Here is a 21,448-nt window from a genome sequence, read left to right as displayed (position 1 = left end):
TTGTTGGTGGTGGAAAGAGAGAATAATCTCGATCCACACACTCGGGCGCCCGAGTTTTAATGTCACCGGCTGGCCTCGCTCTTTTAGCCCTCATGTACGAGAGGGCTGCTACTGTTGCTGCTGCTGCTAGTGTGTTCCATTTTGGTATTATATACAGACTTATGTCCGGCGAAATATAGAGAAGATATTTAGACGAAAAATGTGTGTGCGTGATGTTACCAGACTGATGAGATTTAAATTGTTTTTCTTTTTTACAGTCTGCAACTACAGTTAACGTACGGAAAATTGAAATTCGCGGCTTAAATCACAAAATATTTGCAAAGCTTTGTGGATGGCCTTATTTTTTTTAGGCTTTACTAACGCATTGTAAGACACGTGCACGAATGTCCATTTGTGCGAGAGTTAGGTAGGCTCGGTAAAATCGACTGAAAAATTTCCCGTCATATTTTGTACTTGAAAAATATCAGCTCATAATCGAGCTGCAGTTTCCATAAATCGATCAAATTACTGATTCAAGCGCTACCAATAATACCTCGCAGTTATATCGTTCAATCACGCGGGCTAATTTGCATCTTTGAAATATATTACACACTTTGACATTCATGCCAGTCGGGCTCTCATTCTCTTTCATAATTGATCAGGGTGATCAGGGTTTTGTTCAGGAAAACGCAGAGGAAGAGGAATACTCAGGGCTTGCGTTGGTTTTCCACTCGAAAATAATCATTCGACCGATAGTAGCTTACTGCTCTTACGCTTCACAGTCCCGTTTCGCCTCTCTCTCTCTACTCTTCTCCCTCTTTCTCTCGCTCACCCGCAAATATACAAAAGCCACTCGGTTATATAATACAACGGTTGATTACAACGCGCGCAAAGGCAGCGCTACTGTGCTCACACCCTCGGCCGAATAAAGTGCGCATCATTTATCAAACTCTGTGCCCACGCGCGCTGTAAAGACAGACACACGCGTTGCTTTTGCTTTCGTTTGGTATTCTCTCCTCCCTCTCTTTTTGCTCGATGTTCGTCGCTACTGTAGATATACGCGCCTATCGTTTCTCTCTTTTCTCGTCTCGTCACCCGCGCGTCATTTTCATCTGACGATTTGTATTATTCTTATCGCGATCCTCCCACGCTCAATTATTCAAGTGTCACGCGTGTGCGCCTCTATATGGATCGCTTTTCGAGGGTCCTTGTTTCTCTAGATATGATGCGATGACGAATCATATGCATTTTTCGTTCCTATGCGTATGAACTTTCGACTCTACCGTATATTTTATACGTGCTCCATGTTTGTCAAATAATATTGATGGAGATTTTTTTTCTCTTTATCACAAGGCGGAATTAAGTTCAACTTTTCGAGAAGATTATTTTATACTATTCGTTTACTAGCCTGTAATCAATTTTTTCATACGGCATCGTGAACGCCAAGATACGAAATTTCAATAAATCTCAAATAAGCCGGAGTTTTCAAACATTTTTGATGAAAGCAGTTTGTTGAAAAAAAAATTATACGCACGAACTGAGCTTCCATTAAAACTTATCGGCTTAAAAAATCCTCTATCTTTCATGCGATATGCACTACTTGTTTTGCTATCTCCAAAAACAATGGCTAACCCGGCAAATAAAGCTATTGTGTTTTCAAAATCCTTCCTATGCATGCATGTTATAACAAGTTGGCCGTGCTTGGCACAATACATGCAGTGGCTTGTTGCAGTGCCCGCGCGAGACACGCAATATTTCCATCAACAAACACCAGTGTTCATGCAAAAGAATGAAAGAAAGATTTAAGTCTAGAACAGAAGAATATAATGTGCGCATACAGGCTCAAGTATCTCAAAGCAATACACCGTGGCACGCAGAAAGGGTTGAGTAAAGAGAGAAAAAAAATAAAGCGACTACATATTCAAGAATATATACGCCGCGGTGAAAGGAATTACGCATTCGGATTTGAGAGGCCCATATGTTCGGTGATTAGATTTTCAAACGAAATCCGCAAATCGCGCATACTCGAGAGGAAATTCTTTTCTCTCTTCTTCTGAATTTTTCAACCTCCATATCTATGTACATGATAAGCACAGTTGCATCGGTACACGAATAAAAATCTTCATGAATACACTCATGTTTTAGCGCACATCGAATGCATTACCACATACATTCGTTTATAAAGCGCTGAACATCGTACGCAGGAAAATGAAAGAGAAGAAGAGGGTGAGCTATCGAGCGAGAGAAAGAGAGGATTAGCGTACAGTAAAATAGAACGAAAGCCTTGGTATACACGAGTGTGCGTGTGTGTGGTCGAGGAAGAGGGATATTGCGCCGCCCATGCGCGTTTATATATATTTTGATGCTTGTTTGTTTGCAACACACGGCCTGGGTCACCGGGAATTTTTAATTAATGCGCCCAGATTTTTTGAGCTTTAAAATCTCGCCAAAAATGCTTCATGTGAGAGAGAAAGAACATCATTTCATTCACATTGTGCAGCGTTTTTCATTCACGCAATATTCAATATGCAAGTTTCGAATTCAATGCAAACCTTTTTTCCCGTTATTTTCATGAGACTACGTCGATATAAAATTAATAATTGCAAATATTGATTGAATATTTATGAATTTTTATGTACAAGCTTTATGCAATCATTAAAAATGCATACACTGTGCGAGGGGAAGCATTTTTTGAAAAACATATACCAAATTGAATTTTTTTCATTAATTATGTCATGTTATATTCAACAGTACAATTCTCACATTCATGTAAAAAATGCGGCTTTGCGCAAGTTTGTAGCTTATGGTTTAATTCCATTCAATAAGATGAAGAATTTTTTATTTTAATATATGGTTGTTTTAATTCTTAATAAAATTTACCTGACTATCTCAAAAGTATCGATGAAAACTTATATCAGATTGATACGCTAGCTTTCCTTGAGAGCTGAGGAGTTCCTTGACTGTACAAACTGAAAAATAATATGCGTATAATATCAAGCCAATTCTTAAACAATAGCTTCACTGAAATGCGATGCTTCGCTTTGCTAAGATTCCAAGCCGAACACCAAAGTCTTATTAGTATAGCCATGTACATACGAAGTGATTTACCAAAGAATTAATGGTCTCAGTAATCAGTATACTATAGGAAAGTTTGCACTACTATGTACTACCAAGTGTGTGCAAAAAGGGTTGAAACAAAAAATTCGATCTTATACTCGTACTTTATTCCTCTTTGAAATTTTTTTCATGATAAAGTCTCCGGTTTATGATTTAATCGTTGTTGAATTTTACTCTTTCAGTCTCAAGAGTCTCTTTCGAGGTTTTGTAAACATGACAAAACTCGATGGCAAAAAAGAACGCTCTCGTTTTGATTTATAATCTTCGTGAAGATTTACTTAAACGTAATCGGTCGTCTTGAAATTTTTCGTATTGATTAGTTTTTAAGATTTGTGCAGACGATTTGTACTTATTTAGATTTATTTTTTATTCTTTTATCTAAAATTAAAACGTCAATTAACTGAAAAAAAAACAACTTTTGAAAAATAAGTCCATTTTCGGCTAAAGCTTAGTGTTTAAGTGAAATGTATTGTAATACGAATTGTACTATCCTACAACAGGAATGTTCAATAGGATCGGAAATTTCCTTATCCTCTCTTTGAAAAGAGATGGTCTATTTGTGTATATGGGTCATATCAGAAATGAGTTGATAGGTCCAAAAATGACCTATCAACTAGATGCATTTCTTCAAAGTACATGAAAAAACAAAACTTTTCATGTGTTTAAAAAGTGCCATGGTTCCTTCCTTCAAAATCTACAGCTGCTCAAAGTTAGAATCTGAAAACTAACTTTTTTCTCCATAGGCCCAATGTAGCTCTGAAAAATAAATCAAACATAGTATTTTTATGTATTTTTTGATAAGGAATTCATTGGTGATATGTGAAAAGTGATTCAGATACTCTTACACCATTAAAAATCAAAAAAATGCATTTTAGGCCCAAAGTAGATGCGTTCGTCCTCTTGGATTTGCCTGAAATTAATAGAGTATCATAACAGCATCAAATTAAAGTCCTCTACCAAGTGGCATTATCGGTTGGCCAATATCGAGGAAGATATACTATGAAATGTGGCCATCTTTCACTTTTACATCATGATAGACTGAATGTCGACTATCGATACTGCCTAGAGCAATGAACTGCATTAAAAGCAAGCTAGAAACACTTATTTATCTTTTTAAAGTTCAATCACAAGTACTTTCTGCACAGAGTTCATATTCAATACCACTGTGAATAAAAAAAATACCTTATATTTATGTAATCAATTAATAACTTCATTTATGCTAGATAAGTAATACTAGTATGCACTGTTTGGATTGAATATTACTTTAGCGTTTGTTTCATTCACAGTGGCATTAAATATGAACTCTGTGCAGAAAGTACTTGTGATTGAACTTTAAAATGATAAACTAGTGTTTCTAGCTTGCTTTTAATGCAGTTCATTGCTCTAGGCAGTATCGATAGTCGACATTCAGTCTATCATGATGTAAAAGTGAAAGATGGCCACATTTCATAGTATATCTGCCTCGATATTGGCCAACCGATAATGCCACTTGGTAGAGGACTTTAATTTGATGCTGTTATGATACTCTATTAATTTCAGGCAAATCCAAGAGGATGAACACATCTATTTTGGGCCTAAAATGCATTTTTTTGATTTTTAATGGTGTAAGAGTATCTGAATCACTTTTTACATATCACCAATGAATTCCTTATCAAAAAATACATAAAAATACTATGTTTGATTTATTTTTCAGAGCTACATTGGGCCTATGGAGAAAAAAGTTAGTTTTCAGATTCTAACTTTGAGCAGCTGTAGATTTTGAAGGAAGGAACCATGGCACTTTTTAAACACATGAAAAGTTTTGTTTTTTCATGTACTTTTAAGAAATGCATTTAGTTGATAGGTCATTTTTGGACCTGTCAACTCATTTCTGATATGACCCATATATTAAAATCATAAAGTACATACTTTTTTTATTTTTCCTAAGCCGATTTTTACTTACTAAATTATTATTTACTTATTATGAATCTCTTAAAAGTATAAAATAAATGATAAGAAAGAATTGAAATTCTAATTCTGTCAATAACTTACTCAAATTCGTTAATGAAATCGTTTTGTACAATTTGTTTGAAGTAAGATAACTTTCTATGTGAACGCATAAAATTATTGAAATTCAAGGATATTATCATCGACGGGACCATGATTGCCTTAACCCGAACAAGAAACTCTAAAACAAGACCATTAAACGGGTGCTGTTACGAGTATGAGCCTACTAGGTAAAAAATAATTTCTAGCAGTTTTAAGTACTCATCTATTTCACCGTTTCACACAACCAAATGATTAACCTTTAGAGGGCTGGGATTTCAAAGTTTATATGATTAATAGAAAACTGGCATAAAAGGTATTTTAAATCATTGATCGATCATGGGTAAAGGGTCGATCAGGTGGTGCGCTAATATCTTGGCTTTCCGGCCCTCTAAAGGTTAAGAAGATATACCTTGTTCACCGTGCATGTTTGTACGTTTGCATCGAGTTCTGCTTGACCTTGTCTTTTGCTCAAAGTATATTTTTTGTACAAGCTTGTTTTCTGCTTTAAAGCATGACTGAGGAGCTGTTGGAGAAATTTCGTTATCTCTTCCAGGTCGTAGTTAGCCTCATTTATACGTATTGTGATGTTTTCATACATAAGCTCGGAAACTAGTTTTTTCAATAATTCAATTAATAATTCATACCACCCTGAAATGAAAAAATCTCAGATTTATAAAAACGGTAAGTTTTGGTTTTGTGCTACCTTCACTGTGTTTGTATTATTATATCGACAAACAATAATTTCATCACAACCTCAATGCGACTATAAAAAATTCACCTTCTCGATCGATTATTATGATAATAAGTATTACAACGTATATTTTTTAATAACAATCTAAATCACATAATAAAATCGTAAAACCTTCTAGATAAATGTCACGGAAATGAATATTTTTTAGTTGTTGGGCCCCTTAATGAATACAGACATTGCCTTTTAACTGCGACTTTCTAAGTAGTGAAAAGCAGCTATGGTCGGACGCAAATACTTTCCTTTCTTCACAAAACTGCAATCTTCAAATTATTTTTTCTAATTACATAATAAGAAAACAGACCGATATTTCGAGCTGAAATTCCAAAGCAGCTCAAATAAATCAAAGTAATTGAAATTTTTTCATGATAGCAAATTATGTTCCTTCTACACCTGATTGAATATTAAAATATGTTCTTTTGAAGACCAATATAAAACTATTCTTAAAATTTGGTAATCTGGTGACCATAAGACACAATTTGTTAGCATGCTAATGATGAAAAACATAGAAACATAGGAAAATTTATAAAAAGAAGGAAAAACCCAGCGCTTCAGTGTGAGTAATTAAAATCTTTTCGAGAACTATTAGAGTATAAAAAAATCGTTTTTAACCTTTGCGATTTTTCAGATAGGGTGAGAATTTGAAAAAATTTGAGGTTATGTATTTTTTAAGTCGATAATTAGTGAAAAATTTCCAGTATTCGTTTTGAATCACATCCACCGAGCTAAATCTTTTTGAATTTCAATTATTATTTTGAAACTCTACAGCATAAAAAAATCACTTTAAAATTGATTTTAAATAAAAAGGAATAAATAAAAATTCACAACGTTTTTGGCACTTACGAGTCTTATTGATGTTTGCAATCTCAGCTGTACAACTACTTTAGTATGTTTTAAAAGATACAAAACGCAAATTCGAGGGCCCTTGACGCACGATTATTTCAAAAAATCTCGGCCTTACCCATGTGCACGCTCGTACAATAACGTTGTCAACTGCATTGTTTTTACACCCGCGAAGCGAATGTATACAGGGCTATATACGCATGTATGCACAAGAATTTACGTGCTCGCTATAAGAACACGGGCATTCATCAGTAATTGGCAATATTGGTAATGGCCTGAGCACCGAAACTTCGTTGTATATATAACGCAAAAGCCTACAGAAATCGAATTCTCGCTTGTTAGTATAGAGGAAGAGTTGTGTTGGTGTGCAGGCTTCACTTCCTGCATGTGTCTTATGCGTGTGTATAAGCTTATCTATATGCACCGAAATTTTGACTTGTTTGTTGTGGATGCATATAACTAGCAATGCGGTAGACAGGGAGAGTAGCAAGTACTGTTTTGCATACAAAATGAAGAGTGAACATTGCAGTGGATACTGCTTGTATACAGATGTCTACTCGAAGGTCGGAGTAATCAAACGTATAGTTAAAACAGTAAACGAGTATTAATTTGATTTTTGTGAAATTAAATATCGATTGCTCTGTACGTGATACTCGAAATTTCATGTAGAGCCAAGCTCAATTGTGTGATTGACGACCGTTGTTTGGAAAATCTTATGAATCCTTGAAGTGTATCGCCGTACTAAGACGTCGCACTCGAGCTAAGACTACTTGGCTCGGCAGTTTGTCTACGAACGCAGTTTGAATACGAAATGAGAAACAAATTTACCCAACTTGGAAGCTTAGTCAATTAATTTTCCATCAAGCAATCCTTTCGATTTGTTATACATATAGGATAAGCCATAGTTAGCGTGATGGTCAAAAATGAAAATTTGAAAAAATTATGTACTTTCGAAGAGTTCATTGAAAAATGAAAATCCGGAAAATTGCGGCCCTCTAGATCCAACCCATTTGGTTCTACAGGGCCTTTAAGATGAATTTTTTTTCTGGTGATATTCGACTTATATAGAAAATATAAGCGGTTAATATGAAAAAATTGTTAAATCATAGTTTTTAATGTAAAATTTGATGTGGAATTCAAATTTGTCCTTGAAAATCATATTTATAACCTCAAAACCCATAAAAATGATAAAATAGCTGAAAAAGCATGAAAGTCCAAAAATAAATGTGTTCGTCTCCTTCAATTAAGCCAAAAGTGAAATCTTTTATTCAATACACCGAAATACAACTTTTCATACACTCTGATCATCGGCAGACAAACAGACTTAATTTTTGAGCTTCATATGAGACAAGAAAAAACGAAAAATAAGAGAAAAACCATTTTTCTTGAAGTAAACATAAACAACAATACGTAAATATAAACAAAAAACGTAAGCAAAAACAAAAAAACGTAAACATAAACAAATTAACATAAACATAAACACAAGAAACGTAAACATAAATAAACAAACCAACTTTGGGCTTTTGAAAAAGTGTCATAGAAGGTCTCAATTTTTCTAAAATTTTTTTGTGACAAAGTGGACATCGAAAACAGCAAGTTTTTCACATTTGCAGAAAACACATTTTTTAGCCTTTCGACTTTACGGAGAAACTGCCATATATACCTAGTATATAGTAGATATTCGCTTACATGGATACAACTATGAACAGGTGAGTATATGGATAATGTATGGATATTCAAACTAAACTCGAGTGATCTGAGAGCAAGATAAAGATAGAGAGGCCAAGAGTGCATTTATAGCTGATTTTTTTTGTTGGTCAGGCGCATGCGTTTATTGGAAATGCTCAGTACAGGGCTAAAGTCCCAGAAAACGACACGTGTCGAGCTGATTGAACACGATGCAAGGGTTCGGGCTGCCAATTGGTATGGGTCAAAGTGCAGACAGTGACAAATCACCTCGAAGCAGCTCGCATCTTTCTCGATGTTCTGTGGCTATTATGTATGTGGTTTCTGCATTTGAACACACTGTTGAGCTAATGCTGATAAGGTGTGCCAATAGCTAGTAGTTGCTTGCCACATTAGTGAATGCTTAAATCGATCAGTATTCTGATACTACATACACTTTCAGGGCTTAAAGGTAGCTCAAAGTCAAAAAAATTTTATTAAAATAAGATTTTCTACCGTAACGAAAAGTTTCGTCACTGTCATGAAGCTAACACAAAAAAAATTGGAAATGAAAGAAAAATTATGCTGAACTGTTTATGCAGAGTAAGCTACGAGTTTTATCATCATATCTGAGGTCTTGACCGTAACCATTCATGTCTTGCAGAAGTATACGCGACCCTAGTGTTGTAGCTTGAACGGGTTGCTCTAAATGTTGCGAGCGAGAAAGAAGAAGAAGAACATTTAATACGCACAGTATACGAAAAAGGTTCACAATTAAAATGGCTGCGTCTCAGTAAAAAATGAATTGTAAAAAATGCTATGGAAAGGAAAATATTTTCCAAAAATTGGATAACATATTTTTCGATTTTCAGATTTCTTTGAGCTCTTAAGACAACATCGTACAAGTCACAGGGGTTTTATATACAGATTGCTTTTAACACACCTGCGTTCGGCGAGCTCATTACCGGTCTTCAAGAGACTGCTGCGAGATTAAATGAGAACCCCACCCACTGCTCGTTAACGGCTACTGATTGTTTAAATCATGTACTGCTTCAATTTTCTTATGCATATTTTTTATTAATTTATGTATAATACTTTAGCTTTTACTCTTTACCACTTCTTAGTATACTGTTATTGTAATTTATTGCTATTTGTCATTCGATTGTAATGACCTTGACATTAATAAAAAATCATTGTCCCCCTTTCCTCGTTCTCCCTGCCTCTCACCCTCCCAAAATTATACCGATAAAAATGAAATAATTTGTGACAAAAAAATGGTTAAGTAGAATTCAAAGATTCATTTAGTATAAAAAAGCTAGGGTAATAGTTCGTACATGATAATGAAAAGCGATAGAAGAATGCAGCTAAATCGAATTTTCAAGTAAGCTATAAGGTGACGAGACAAATGCAATGATCCACACGGTTGGTACGAGTTAATTAGGCAAAAAATTATTTCAACGAAGAAGAGCAAGCGAAAAAAGTAATCCGATTGAAAGCGCGGAGGAGGGCACGACAATGCCAACGGAACATTCGAGATAAGCGAGCGAAAATGCCAGTCATCCCTTGGTAATTAGTCAAGACTGTTAGATCTCGATTTCTCGGCAGCTCGCGCGCGCGCAGGGATTCGAGAGCAACGTGGGTATATACATACATACATTGAAGAGGCAGTAAGGTTTGCAAGGGATTCGAGCACGATGATGCGATGCGCGACAGCAGCGGATTAAAGCCGTATCGAGGTTTACTGTATGTGCGTGTTTGTGTGCGTCTGGCTTACGATCGCTGCGATTTGTATGGGCGTCGCCTTACCATGCCATCGGTTTGGTATTGTCTAATTACAGAGGGTGCAACAGTCCAAGCTTGACGAGTTTATGTACCTATATATATACAGGGTTGTTACCTTTATTTAAAAATGCAAATTTCTGTGCTTTTAACAAAGTAACTTGTAAGATTAATTAAGTTAAATGAAAATGATAAAATAAAACTGCTTTTCGTTTTTCAAATAAACGCTAGGTACATTTGATTCTTTTGACGAGCTTCGCTTTATTTTCAATAAAACAAACAAAGCGATGCTAGCAAAAACGTAACAACCGAAAGCTTTTAGTCAACAAACGATTTTCCTCTTACGCATTCAATGATTTACCTTTTTTTACTTTAACTCGTGGACTCATGGATTTATCCTCACAGCTCAAGCGAACATCCCAATGGAAATTACTCCCGTACTGAGCTGCGATATCGAAGAAGAGCGAAAAGTTGGGGTGTCGCACCATGTACTAGAACTACTTGATTGATTAGCAGTAGAAAGAAGGCATCTTAGTGATGCGATTCGTATTCTCTCCATCTCTATTGTTGTGTTGTTGAGATTAGCGTCGAGAAGAGAAAGCAGAGAAAAAACAACCAGACGTTGGACAAAAAAAGTAAAAGGGAAAAACTTTTTGATGTATCACAATTTAATTATCAGACCATAATTGGAGAAACCTTGATTAGTAAACGAAGAAATACACACTTCAGCTAAAGCAGCGGAAATTGAGTTAGTTGAAATTTTTTTTATCAAGTGTTAGTTGAATGAATTATATACTCATGAAATAAACCATGTTATGAATTCCAAACAGATTCACCAAATAGAATCAGCCCGGACTTTTTAGCCAATTTCATAAATCAAGTCCCTGACAAAACGCTCCTCGCTTTACGACCCATCAAATTAAACGTCGTAGCCTAGCGCCGCATCTCAGCTCGATCCCGATATCTCGGTAAGATGCTTACGAGTTTGGCTGTGCGTTAAATGACGTCGACGGCGACGACGACGGTAGCTTGTGCATGATAAAAAAAAAGACGAAAAGAAAACGAAAGAAGATAATATGCGAGAAAACAAAGAGCCTATCATAAGCTTTTTCGTGAGTGATCTGGAGAAATTGGGCTCGACGGGAGTGAGGGCCCATAAAGCATAGTAGTTCGTGTCGCTCTTTTTCTCTCTCTCTCTCGTTCACGCCGATCTATTTTTATTACACGGGCAGTCAAAACAGCCTGAGCTCGCATGTGCTCGTCGGGAGTATAAAATCTTTATACACGCGTGAATCTCTCTTTTTACAAGCGTTCGCGAGCAGAGAGAAGAGAACAGGCAATTCGGATAAAAAAAAAATTGAACTACGCGATGTAAAACAACTGCATCCTAATCTGGCTTCGCACGAGAACTTTCAATTTAGAATTTTACGATTGTTGATAATAAGGGATCGAGGGTGGACCCAGGTGTCGCTTAGCAGCTCGCTCGATTTCAAGCGGTGCTCACGACGACGTACAACTATACTGTCTGTAAGCGTATATATCTATACCGTTTGGCTTGTGTATTTCTGGAGAGCATTGCAGGCCTTTTTGTAAACAACTCTAATGCCTGGTTACGATTTTGATGTGCGCAGCGCGAGCCACTTTATACTCTAAACGCCCTCGATGCCACGAAATGCGCGTAATCGCGCCCTCGACCAAGTCTTCTTTATGATATTGCTGGATTAGACGCAAATATTTCACACTTGAATGTTTCCATGTGTATTAAATTTTACGACGATTTCTCGCGACGTTTCAGCTGTGCTGCTAGTGACGATTTTTTTCTATTCTCAAATATTTCGGGTATTGTAATCATGTTCTGTGACTGATTCTGATCAAAAATTCCGTAATTGTACGTCAAATTAGATTGATATATCGTTTATAAAATCTGATCAATTTCGTTATATTATGTCTTTAGTATATAAACGAATCCATTTGTTTGAAATAAATCCAAAATATTAGTAAATATATGTTTTTTTTATTATTCATTCAAAAAAGAATTAAAAAATTAGTTTCACAAATATTGAAAATTTATTCTTCTGTTGGTTTTGGGTAACCGAATTTAATAGCTTCATCAAACATCGTTACGAGTGAATCCATAACTTCCTCACCATTAGGGATAATCTGATCAGCGGGAAGTAAAAATCCGTATCTACCTTTATCACGAAGCTCGTAGGTATATGTAACAGGCAGTTTGAGCGTAGCTTTAACCCAGTCCATAGAGTTTCCTGAGGCTACATCTAAAATTATGTGCCAATCGATTGTAATCACTTGTTCAAACAAATTGAATTTTTTCACATTTTTCTTTAAAAATTGGACAACACTTACAAATAGTTTCGGCAATATTTCCAGTTACGTATTTTGTTCCATATCTTTCAGCGAGGGCCCCAATGGCTTTCATGCCAATAGCTTTCTATTTGAAAAAAAAAAACTGTTATATTACGTCAACACTTAAAAATGTTGTTTGTTTCTTACCTCCTCTTCGTGATTGTCAAGGTGTTTCGTGGTGTGTCCGTAAGGGAACATTAACAGTTGAGAATAGCTGTGGAAAGAGATGTAAGCAAACAGTTTTCCCTTCAAACTTGTCAAGTACTGGGACAAAGTTTTTGTTTCTATTTCTGAAAATGGCCCTTTTCCGGCATAATCTTCCATACACGGGATCAAGCTAGCACCTCCAGCTAGAGAAAAAAATATTTTTTTCAGTTTAAAACTTTTAAGTACTTTTTTAATCATTGGTAACACGTACAGTTCCACATGAAACCCCAGTTACGATTAGCATCAACTCCTTTGCATAGTCCAGAGCCTGATCTTGTCTTACGCCATAATCGATTCTGGAATTCATACACATACATTCAATTAACTGAACTTTTTTTCATTAAATTATTTACCCTCTCTATCTGTCAAATTACTTTTTCGTGCGTATATACATATCCATCAGGGTTGACAGATGGGACCATGTACCAGTCATGTGATTCAGCCAATTTACGAATTTTCGAATCAGTACTGGTCAAGAATTGATCTATGAGGTACGTGACTGTTGCAGGCGAAATCCATTCTCGAGCGTGTATACCACCTTCAATGAAAATACCTGGATTTTTCGATCCATAGCTAATTTTTACACCCTTGATAGTACGGCCTTCATATGTCTTGCCAACCTCGATGATAGATACCTAATTTCACAATAAAGTTGTGTGTAAAATATAAATCTTTATCGACTAATGAAAATAATAATTTACCTACCACATCGGGGTATTGTTTTGTTAAAAGCTCAAACCATTGATATAATTCATCGAGAGTATGATACTTCTTGTGGCTATAGCCGATTTCCTCGCGGGTTACGTGAGGATTTTCAGTATCAATGAGACGTTGGACGTCCTCAATAAACTCCTCATATTTCATATGAGTGGATTCCATTAGCTTATAAAATGAATTTAATACTTCCTGTGATACCATGACGTCAACAGGTTGATTTACTTTCGTTGGATAAGTCCAGAAAGCATACTGTTACATAAAATTAAATATGAATATTATTCGCTTCAATTTTTTTAAATGATTGCTAATATTTTATATATATCTTAACTTACTCCGTTCTCCATAGTCAGCTGCTTTAAAATGTCGACATGCTCATCCGTTGATGGTACAACCCTAAACACTTTGAAGCCATCGAATCTTTCTTTGTCCGCTAATGAAAGTGTTGCCACGAGGGCAACCAGTAATAGTTTGATCCACATCTTACAACTACAAAAGTAATATAATACTCAAATATTGGCAGTCCTTGCTAGAACTTTACTTAAAGATTATTGTATTTGACGCTACCTGCAGCAATCGACCCTTCTTAGAAGTTCTCAGATACAACTGCAGTTGTCGATATTGTGTTTGCTTGTTTTTATATTGTATGCTATCAAACTTCGGACTATCAGTCGGATCGTGCATCTATGATAAGCTACAATAAATGAACCTGTCTTTAAGAATATGAAAAATATCGACGATATAATATATTTTCTTACAAAAACTTTCCAGATATTATTTTGAAAATGACAGCTCAAAAGGTCAGATTCAATTTTATTGAATTTTTTATTATATAAATATTATAAAAATTTTTTATTGAACAGTAAAATAGACGCTGTAAGTATTATAAATATTTAGAGAAATCAGAATATTAGGAACTAACATTTTTTAATAGTAATGTGTAAATCTTGTTTCGGAGGAAAATTTTTCCATTTAAGATAAATCAATTATAAAGATAATGAGCATCATTCAGTAATCACTACGAGTACTCCGCCATTTAAATTTATCTGTAAGATACTGTCAAGTAACGTAAACAACGAAATCACTCTTTAAATTTTATCATTGCATGAAAAAACAGATCAAATCAAAAGAAAATAATAAATCACGATTCTCGAAAGAGATTGTAAGCAAGCGCAGACTGTCCAATCAAATGCTCAAATGCATAGTTATCACTTGGCCATAGAGAAAAAAGCGCAAGATTCAAATAACACTTCTTAAAATCTCAATTTAACCACCATATGTTCAATAAAATTCAAATGTACAACGAGGGACCCGAATCCATCACACCAGGCCCTTTCGAGATAACGTTTAGACTGGTGCTTTGGCGTTCGATTCTCATGCTCCATGCCGGCACAGAGACACGATAGAAGCAAAGTCAGTCGTCGGCTGGTTGTCGTCGATAGCGGCATGAATAATTGCCTCGCGTACTCACTGGCCTTTCGCTGGCGGCGAGAGTAAATAATACATCATCTGACATTATCTAGCCTGGTGATGAGTTATAACCCAAGTTTGGTTGTAGACGCAACAAAACGCCTTCTAAGGGGGTAGATTCTAATCTCATGAACTCACTAGCTTTTGACATTATATTCGATTAGTTTTTTTTTACTTTAATTATGATAGTGACGAAGCCAAATAAAGCAAATGATTTATATACAATCATAAAATCTTTCAGATCGATACAAATAAAAATTGATATACTTTCAAAATCGTGAGTAATTTTACAATGTTTCATTCAACAACGGATCAGGATATTTGCGTATTGTACCTATGGCATAAAAAAGAGAAAAGTAGTGGAATCTCATGATACAATGTTGAACAATAACGTATTTCTATGTTCTGTATTATACCTGGAAATAAATAAAAATTTAAGCTCTTTTATAAATAGCCACGGCAAAATACATGAGAACAATTGAAGCTCCCGTGCGATCAGTCATCCTCGCTTTTTCTCTCCCGTCTCATAATCCACAAGCACGCATACATGTATAAACGCGGATACGCAAATTATTAAGCTACAATGTATAAATGTATGGAAAACGCACGTGACACGTACGAATATTTTCGCGTCTAGAAAATGAAAAATGTTACATCCAATTTCCCTGATGATGTCCCCGAGGGACGAACACAGCCAGCTCTTGCGTATACGCGGGCACATTTTTCCTCCCTTTCATTTTTCGTCACAGCGGCGATGCCCTTTTCCACTTTACCCATTTCCTACTCTCTTTCGAACTTGACTACCTACACCCACGTAATTTGGTAGGCAACCGTGAGTGAGCTACTTCAAGACGAAAAGATCATGAGATAATACTGCTGTATTTGCAACTAACCGGCCATCGATTGACATTATTTTTAATTTTTTGAATCGTACAAAAATATAATTTCATCATTGAGATAAATTTAGTTGACGGATGCATTGTTTTATTTTTCATTTCTGTACTTGTTGATCTATTTTCTCATGCTTACATTCATTCGTGCAATTAATTGAACTTTCATTCGCTCGATAATTATTGGCCTTTTTAATTTCATTATTAAGTTTTTAATTACCAGTGGAAAGCAAGCTCTTGTATGCGTGCGTTGGTCAGGTTACTCAATTACCCATCCCTCACTTTGTACTTTAATCTCGCCCCCCTCTCAGTATGCAAATGTATCGTACATTAGCGCATTACGTCGACCAGACGATGATATGTTGTAAGAAAAATGATACTTTTTGCCTAATTTCGAATGCATCGCTATTGTTTCGGTAGAGGAGCTTGCATTTCTTGATGAGTGTCGATGCTAATCATGGCTTCAGTATTTGCATTATTCAACAGACGCATCGATCGCTAGAGCTCGATTTAGATGCATCACATAATAGCGGAGGGATAAATATTAGAATCAGTTATTCTGCTTTCAACCAGATTCGTTCTCGGGCTAATTACTTATTATACGTGATACTTTTCAGAAAAATTCCTTTTACTTAAATGAATCGTGCGAGGACGTAAACCGCATCAAATAGGCTGCAATCCAGCGAAAGACCATGCTCGCTACGATCGCGTCTAAATAAATGGTCAAGCAATTCATTTAGTCGCATAAACAGCATTTATAGCTGCTGGATGTGCTCGAGGACCAATTATCAGGCTCAGCAGCGAGCGCGAAACTACCCTGGAGCTCAGGTTTTCGCGTATAATCCTGGCAGCGAGGCAGTGGCGGCGGCTTGCGCGCATTATTATAGTACGATTGCGCCAAGCAGGAAGAGCTTTTGGAATTGCGCGACATTAAACTCGGACTTAGCCCCGAACAATGAGTTGACAAATGGCAATGGGTCGCGAGCGAGCTTAAGCCGGACATCGGTTATTCGCTTCCTCTCTCGGCAAGACAGAGTACTTTAGCCGAGCAAAGTCGCGCTCGCACAAGAAGTCGATGAAGCTCTTAAAGAGGGTCGCCGCTGCTATCGCCGTCGTCTTAGAGAAATAGGCGCAAGCATATACGGATTATTCCAGGCGATTGATTGCAAGCTCGGCTGCTGCAGCAACGCGTTGAAGCGAGTCTTCCTAGCCGCTATAACGTATAACGTTAAGAGCGCGACGACATTATCATTGCCTCGTGTGAATGTTCTTCCGCGTGTATAAGACGCCCAACTTTGATCATTTGCATTTTCTTAATTGATGTTTACGTCGTTGTCGTCGCCATTCTGCTCGCACAGTACAACTCGTCTTTGCACTCTCCTTGTCTTCTCGATGACTGTCATTATTCCAAAAGTTTTGCATTTAGTTTTCATGCAGTAAGCGATTAATTTTTACTCATGCGCACACTTATGACATGCAAATACTTTGGAAATTCTTGTAGACTATAATGATGCTATTTTAATTCTGATATGCTCCCGTCTTATCGGATGAATGCTCCATGTTGGTTATTTACCTTTTGGTATTATTCGTAAAATTCTCAAAGTCTCGAGTATTTCGATCCTACTAAGCCGTTTTTGCGTCAGTCAATACGCAAGCCCTGAGGCTGTTATGTCTCGAGAAACAAATAGTCATATTTGTCGGTTATCAGAGGCTTACGGTAACGAGCCATGGCAGAGTTCCATCACATGGGGCACACCACCGATCATTTATAGAACCAAAGGGGTTAAAATAATGTTATAAAGCCTCTACACTCGCTAGCATACCCACCTTTTTACAGAAAAAAATTTAAAAATAACGCCTCAAGCTCTGAGGGAATTTCGATATATACTCAGCATCGTTCGCTGCATGATAAATAAACGTCTGCATGAGCCGCAGTACATACACCAGGCATCATCTTTTAATGATAATCGCGCTTGGATTCATTTATAAGCCGCTCGACACAATGTTAATTAGAGTCGCACCGAACTCGGCCCGTTCCTTCGAGACTAAGAGAATGATTCGACTTGATTTCAAGCGCTTCGAAAGGATCAGTACACGCGAGGTGGCAAATGCTATAAATCCCCAAAGGAAACCTTTGCAGCAGTGTATGGATTACCACAGACATCCATCACCCATTTTTCATTCGTAATTCAGAGATTTCATTGTTAGCGACTGCCACCTCTTTAGCTCTTTACGCGTAAGATCAAAAACTTATTGTGTTCATTTTTAGATGCAAGAATGGCAAAAAGTAAAAAAAATCTCGGGACAAGTCGATATGTACTACCCGACCTTTTTACAACCGCTGTAGTTCACGCGAACTGACAATGACTCTGTCTAAAATTATAAGGGGTGCGCAAAAGCTGCAAGAGTTATGGGGTGACGAGTCAGGCAACATGAGAGTTACAATTATTATATGGCTGCTTATAAAGAATCTTTGACACCCGAAATCCTCATAATGGTATGTTTTCCGTTTTGATTTATGCCGAAGAGGGTATGTAAACCACGTCTTCTATATACTGAAATAAAAGCTTTTGAATCGTGATTAAAATCGAAGTAACTTGGAAAAATAATGATTCTCGATAACCAGTTGATGTTACGTAATTTTCTGCATTTAAGTGAGAATAATTAGACGAAAACTAATTTTTTTTTCAACAAACGTTGAGTATAAAATTAGAATCATATTTTAGATGAAGTTCAGTGATATGAACCTTTATTAACGAGGAAAACTATTATAAATCATAAGAGAATTATTTACCCCGCATGAAAAAAATTGACTTGATATTTTCGTACTGAAAGTATCATTTGGTTATAAAATTATCATTTGGTAGGGTACTTGGCCCAGTGATTGACTAATTTCGACCAGTAACAAATAATGTAAATAATAGTGTAAATGGACACTTTTAGATATGCAATAATTGTACTTTTTTCTTGTGATTTTTTGATCGGACATTGAAAACAAAACATTCACTGTTCGTTGAAGAATTGAATTGAGTTCATAAAAATATTTTTAATAGTTTTTGATAACATATTTTCTAAAATGATCATTCACCTGTTCCCGGTTGAACACTGGTACGTCTACCCAATGACAAATAAGATTAGTTATTGCGTTAAGTCGAAACCAACAGCACTTTCAATATAATTAGCAGCTAGCAGCTAGCAGCTAAAGTGAAGTCAAAATCCATGAACATACATTTATTACTGGGGCTTTCTTTTTCGCAGTTTGGGCCTATTTACTATTGGCCCCCAAAGATCGCTAATAAAATCTCGAGTTGTTCATCGCAGGATATATTGTGCTTAAGGGCTAAAAGCGGGCTCAATTGTTTTTAATTTTTTATTGACGGTATTAGGCTAAAAAACGAAAATTTTTGTTTTCAAAGAACACAATAACCTTTTTCAATGCCCCATTTGATAGTAATTTGTTCAGTTAGATACTTGGAAACAGTTAATTACACTAATATAAGTCTGAAGACCCTTTCACGTAAGCATTATCTAAGCTAGATGTCGTAGTATTCCAAGCCATCAGATGAATGAAAATGGTTCTAGACGATTTTTATTTTGTTCGATAGACAATTATTTTTGGAGAGAGACCTATTAGTTTAATCATCTCGCCCGTGGTTGTGTTTGTTGTGATTATTGATGTTCTGAAGAAGTGTACGCGACCCCGGTGCTGTCGCTACCAACGGTTTTCTTTGAATGTTACGAGGATCAGGTGCATTTTTAAAAAAAGTAGAAGAAAAAATTTAATGCGCAAAATGTACGGAAAAGTCTCGCACAAATGGCTGTATCTCAGTAAAAAATGAAAGTTTAAAATTTTTTAAATATGCTATGAAAACGGGAAGAAAATTACTTCCCGAAAATTGAATAATTTTTTTTTCGATTCTAAGGTAGCTTTTTCGTACTATTCATCATATAGAAATTTCAAATAATTAAAACGAAAAAATGTTTAAATTTAAATTAATTTTATATCACTGTTATAAATCGTTATAATTTAGTATCGAAGTTTTTACTGAACTCTTAACACATTTTGTATCCTTCTGCATTCGTATAGAATCTTTCGTTATCTTGGAGTGATTTCATTTTGCTTCTAGTCACCTGTGATGGCTCTTTCACATGCTACGTATGGCATTGATCAATTTTCAGGGAAGCCTTAAACATTTAGCGGGAATGATTAGCAGGGTTTGATTCGAAAATAATATCTCATAATTAAAGCGAGTTCGGGCAATGGACTCTGTCTGAGAACTATCAGTTAGACTTAAGTGGTGCAGCGATCCATCAAACGTCGAAGCTGGTACACGCGTGTTTAGGAAACCCATAGGCATGAGCTAGTATAATATGCGTCGAAGCATCGCGCAACGGATCGGATGCCGAGTCTATCCGGAAAATCTCAACCCTTTCTGTCGAGGTCACGTGCGCGTGGAGCGACAGACAGAAGTACGCGCGCACATCGAGGCTCTATGTAGCGACACGTGACCCCCAGTTTGTGCTTTAGATACGCGTGTCAAATCTCTTAGCGAAAATTTTCGGGGATCTAGTGCACTTTTTTGCCCCTGCTCTGTACACGTCCCAGTACCACCATCTTTGGCTCTCGATTTCACTCGCTCTATTCCGCTCATTCTTATATGTAGTATATATGTAGTTTATATGCGTATGTAAGCACAACTCTGGAACTTGCTCTCATTGTGCCGGGTGTAATTCACACCGTGTGTGTTTGTATCTGTATGTATTTATATTGAACTTGGATCGCCTCTGTTTTTTTTCGCTCAACTAATGCCGCTGCTGTGAGCACATCACGGGTGACGTAAGAGTCGGAGCTCAGTAGAGTTCACTAATGCCTTCAATAGACGGATACGTACAAACGAATGGAAGAGGGAAAAAAGATGGGCGTTCGCCGAAGGGATGATACGGGTGGCCACAAATTATGTTTCATCATGACAATACCGCATCTTTCGCTCATTCTATGCTTCTTAGGGATTTGCGCTTGATACTAGAAAAGAATACATACCAGACGAGGGACTTTATAAGTGGTTCTACGCATTGTACCCATTGGTTCCGAGATTATAAATAAATTGATATTTTTGTCAGAAAATCATTTTACCATGTGAGAATGTTTCGATTTGTCGCTTTGCCAGATGGAGTGTAAACTATTATACGTAAAAAATATTTACTCGTTATTTCATCGAACCCATTGGTTGATTCTTAATCGATTTCGATTTTTTTCTCGTTCTCATAGAAGTTATGCAAGATTCTCAGCTATTCATCTTCCATTGTCAATAGTCAAACGGAAGTGTCACTTTTTTTCTCATTGCGGTTAATTTTCTTCGAGTACATTTCCAAGTTATTCAACGGACAAATTATTCATTCGTCGACAAATAAATCTCAATTCATTTTTAGTGAATAATAGGCATATTATTCATTCAATAATCTCTCTCCATAGTATTCGCGATATTGCGTAATGTAAGTGGCATGAATATTCCAAGCATCCTTTTGAACGGAAAAAGATAGCAAAAATACGATTCCACCCTCTACTCATCATTCCGATTGCCGTATTTCTTAACGAAAGATAAATTATTGGTTAATGCTCGAAGGGATAGAGAATATATACCGT

At 36.3% G+C, this 21,448-nt stretch overlaps 1 protein-coding gene across 1 annotated transcript; it reads right to left on the bottom strand.

The window, feature by feature from the left end:
• Positions 1 to 12,226: 12,226 nt before the first annotated feature.
• Positions 12,227 to 14,092, bottom strand: LOC106658510 (zinc carboxypeptidase-like). The gene is made up of 8 exons (XM_023460470.1): positions 14,012 to 14,092; positions 13,780 to 13,933; positions 13,436 to 13,696; positions 13,105 to 13,365; positions 12,942 to 13,026; positions 12,671 to 12,873; positions 12,524 to 12,608; positions 12,227 to 12,435 (listed from the first exon to the last, which is right to left on the bottom strand). The coding sequence occupies exons 2-8, from the start codon at positions 13,924 to 13,926 to the stop codon at positions 12,227 to 12,229; spliced, it is 1,251 nt and encodes a 416-aa protein (XP_023316238.1). The 5' UTR covers positions 13,927 to 13,933; positions 14,012 to 14,092.
• Between the last annotated feature and the right edge of the window lie 7,356 nt (positions 14,093 to 21,448).

This window comes from Trichogramma pretiosum, unplaced genomic scaffold (assembly GCF_000599845.2).
Source record: "Trichogramma pretiosum strain Unisexual culture from Peru unplaced genomic scaffold, Tpre_2.0 scaffold5, whole genome shotgun sequence".
Lineage (NCBI taxonomy): Eukaryota > Metazoa > Arthropoda > Insecta > Hymenoptera > Trichogrammatidae > Trichogramma > Trichogramma pretiosum.
Note: the sequence above shows the minus strand (reverse complement) of the source record. Positions and strands in the feature narration are given on the sequence as shown.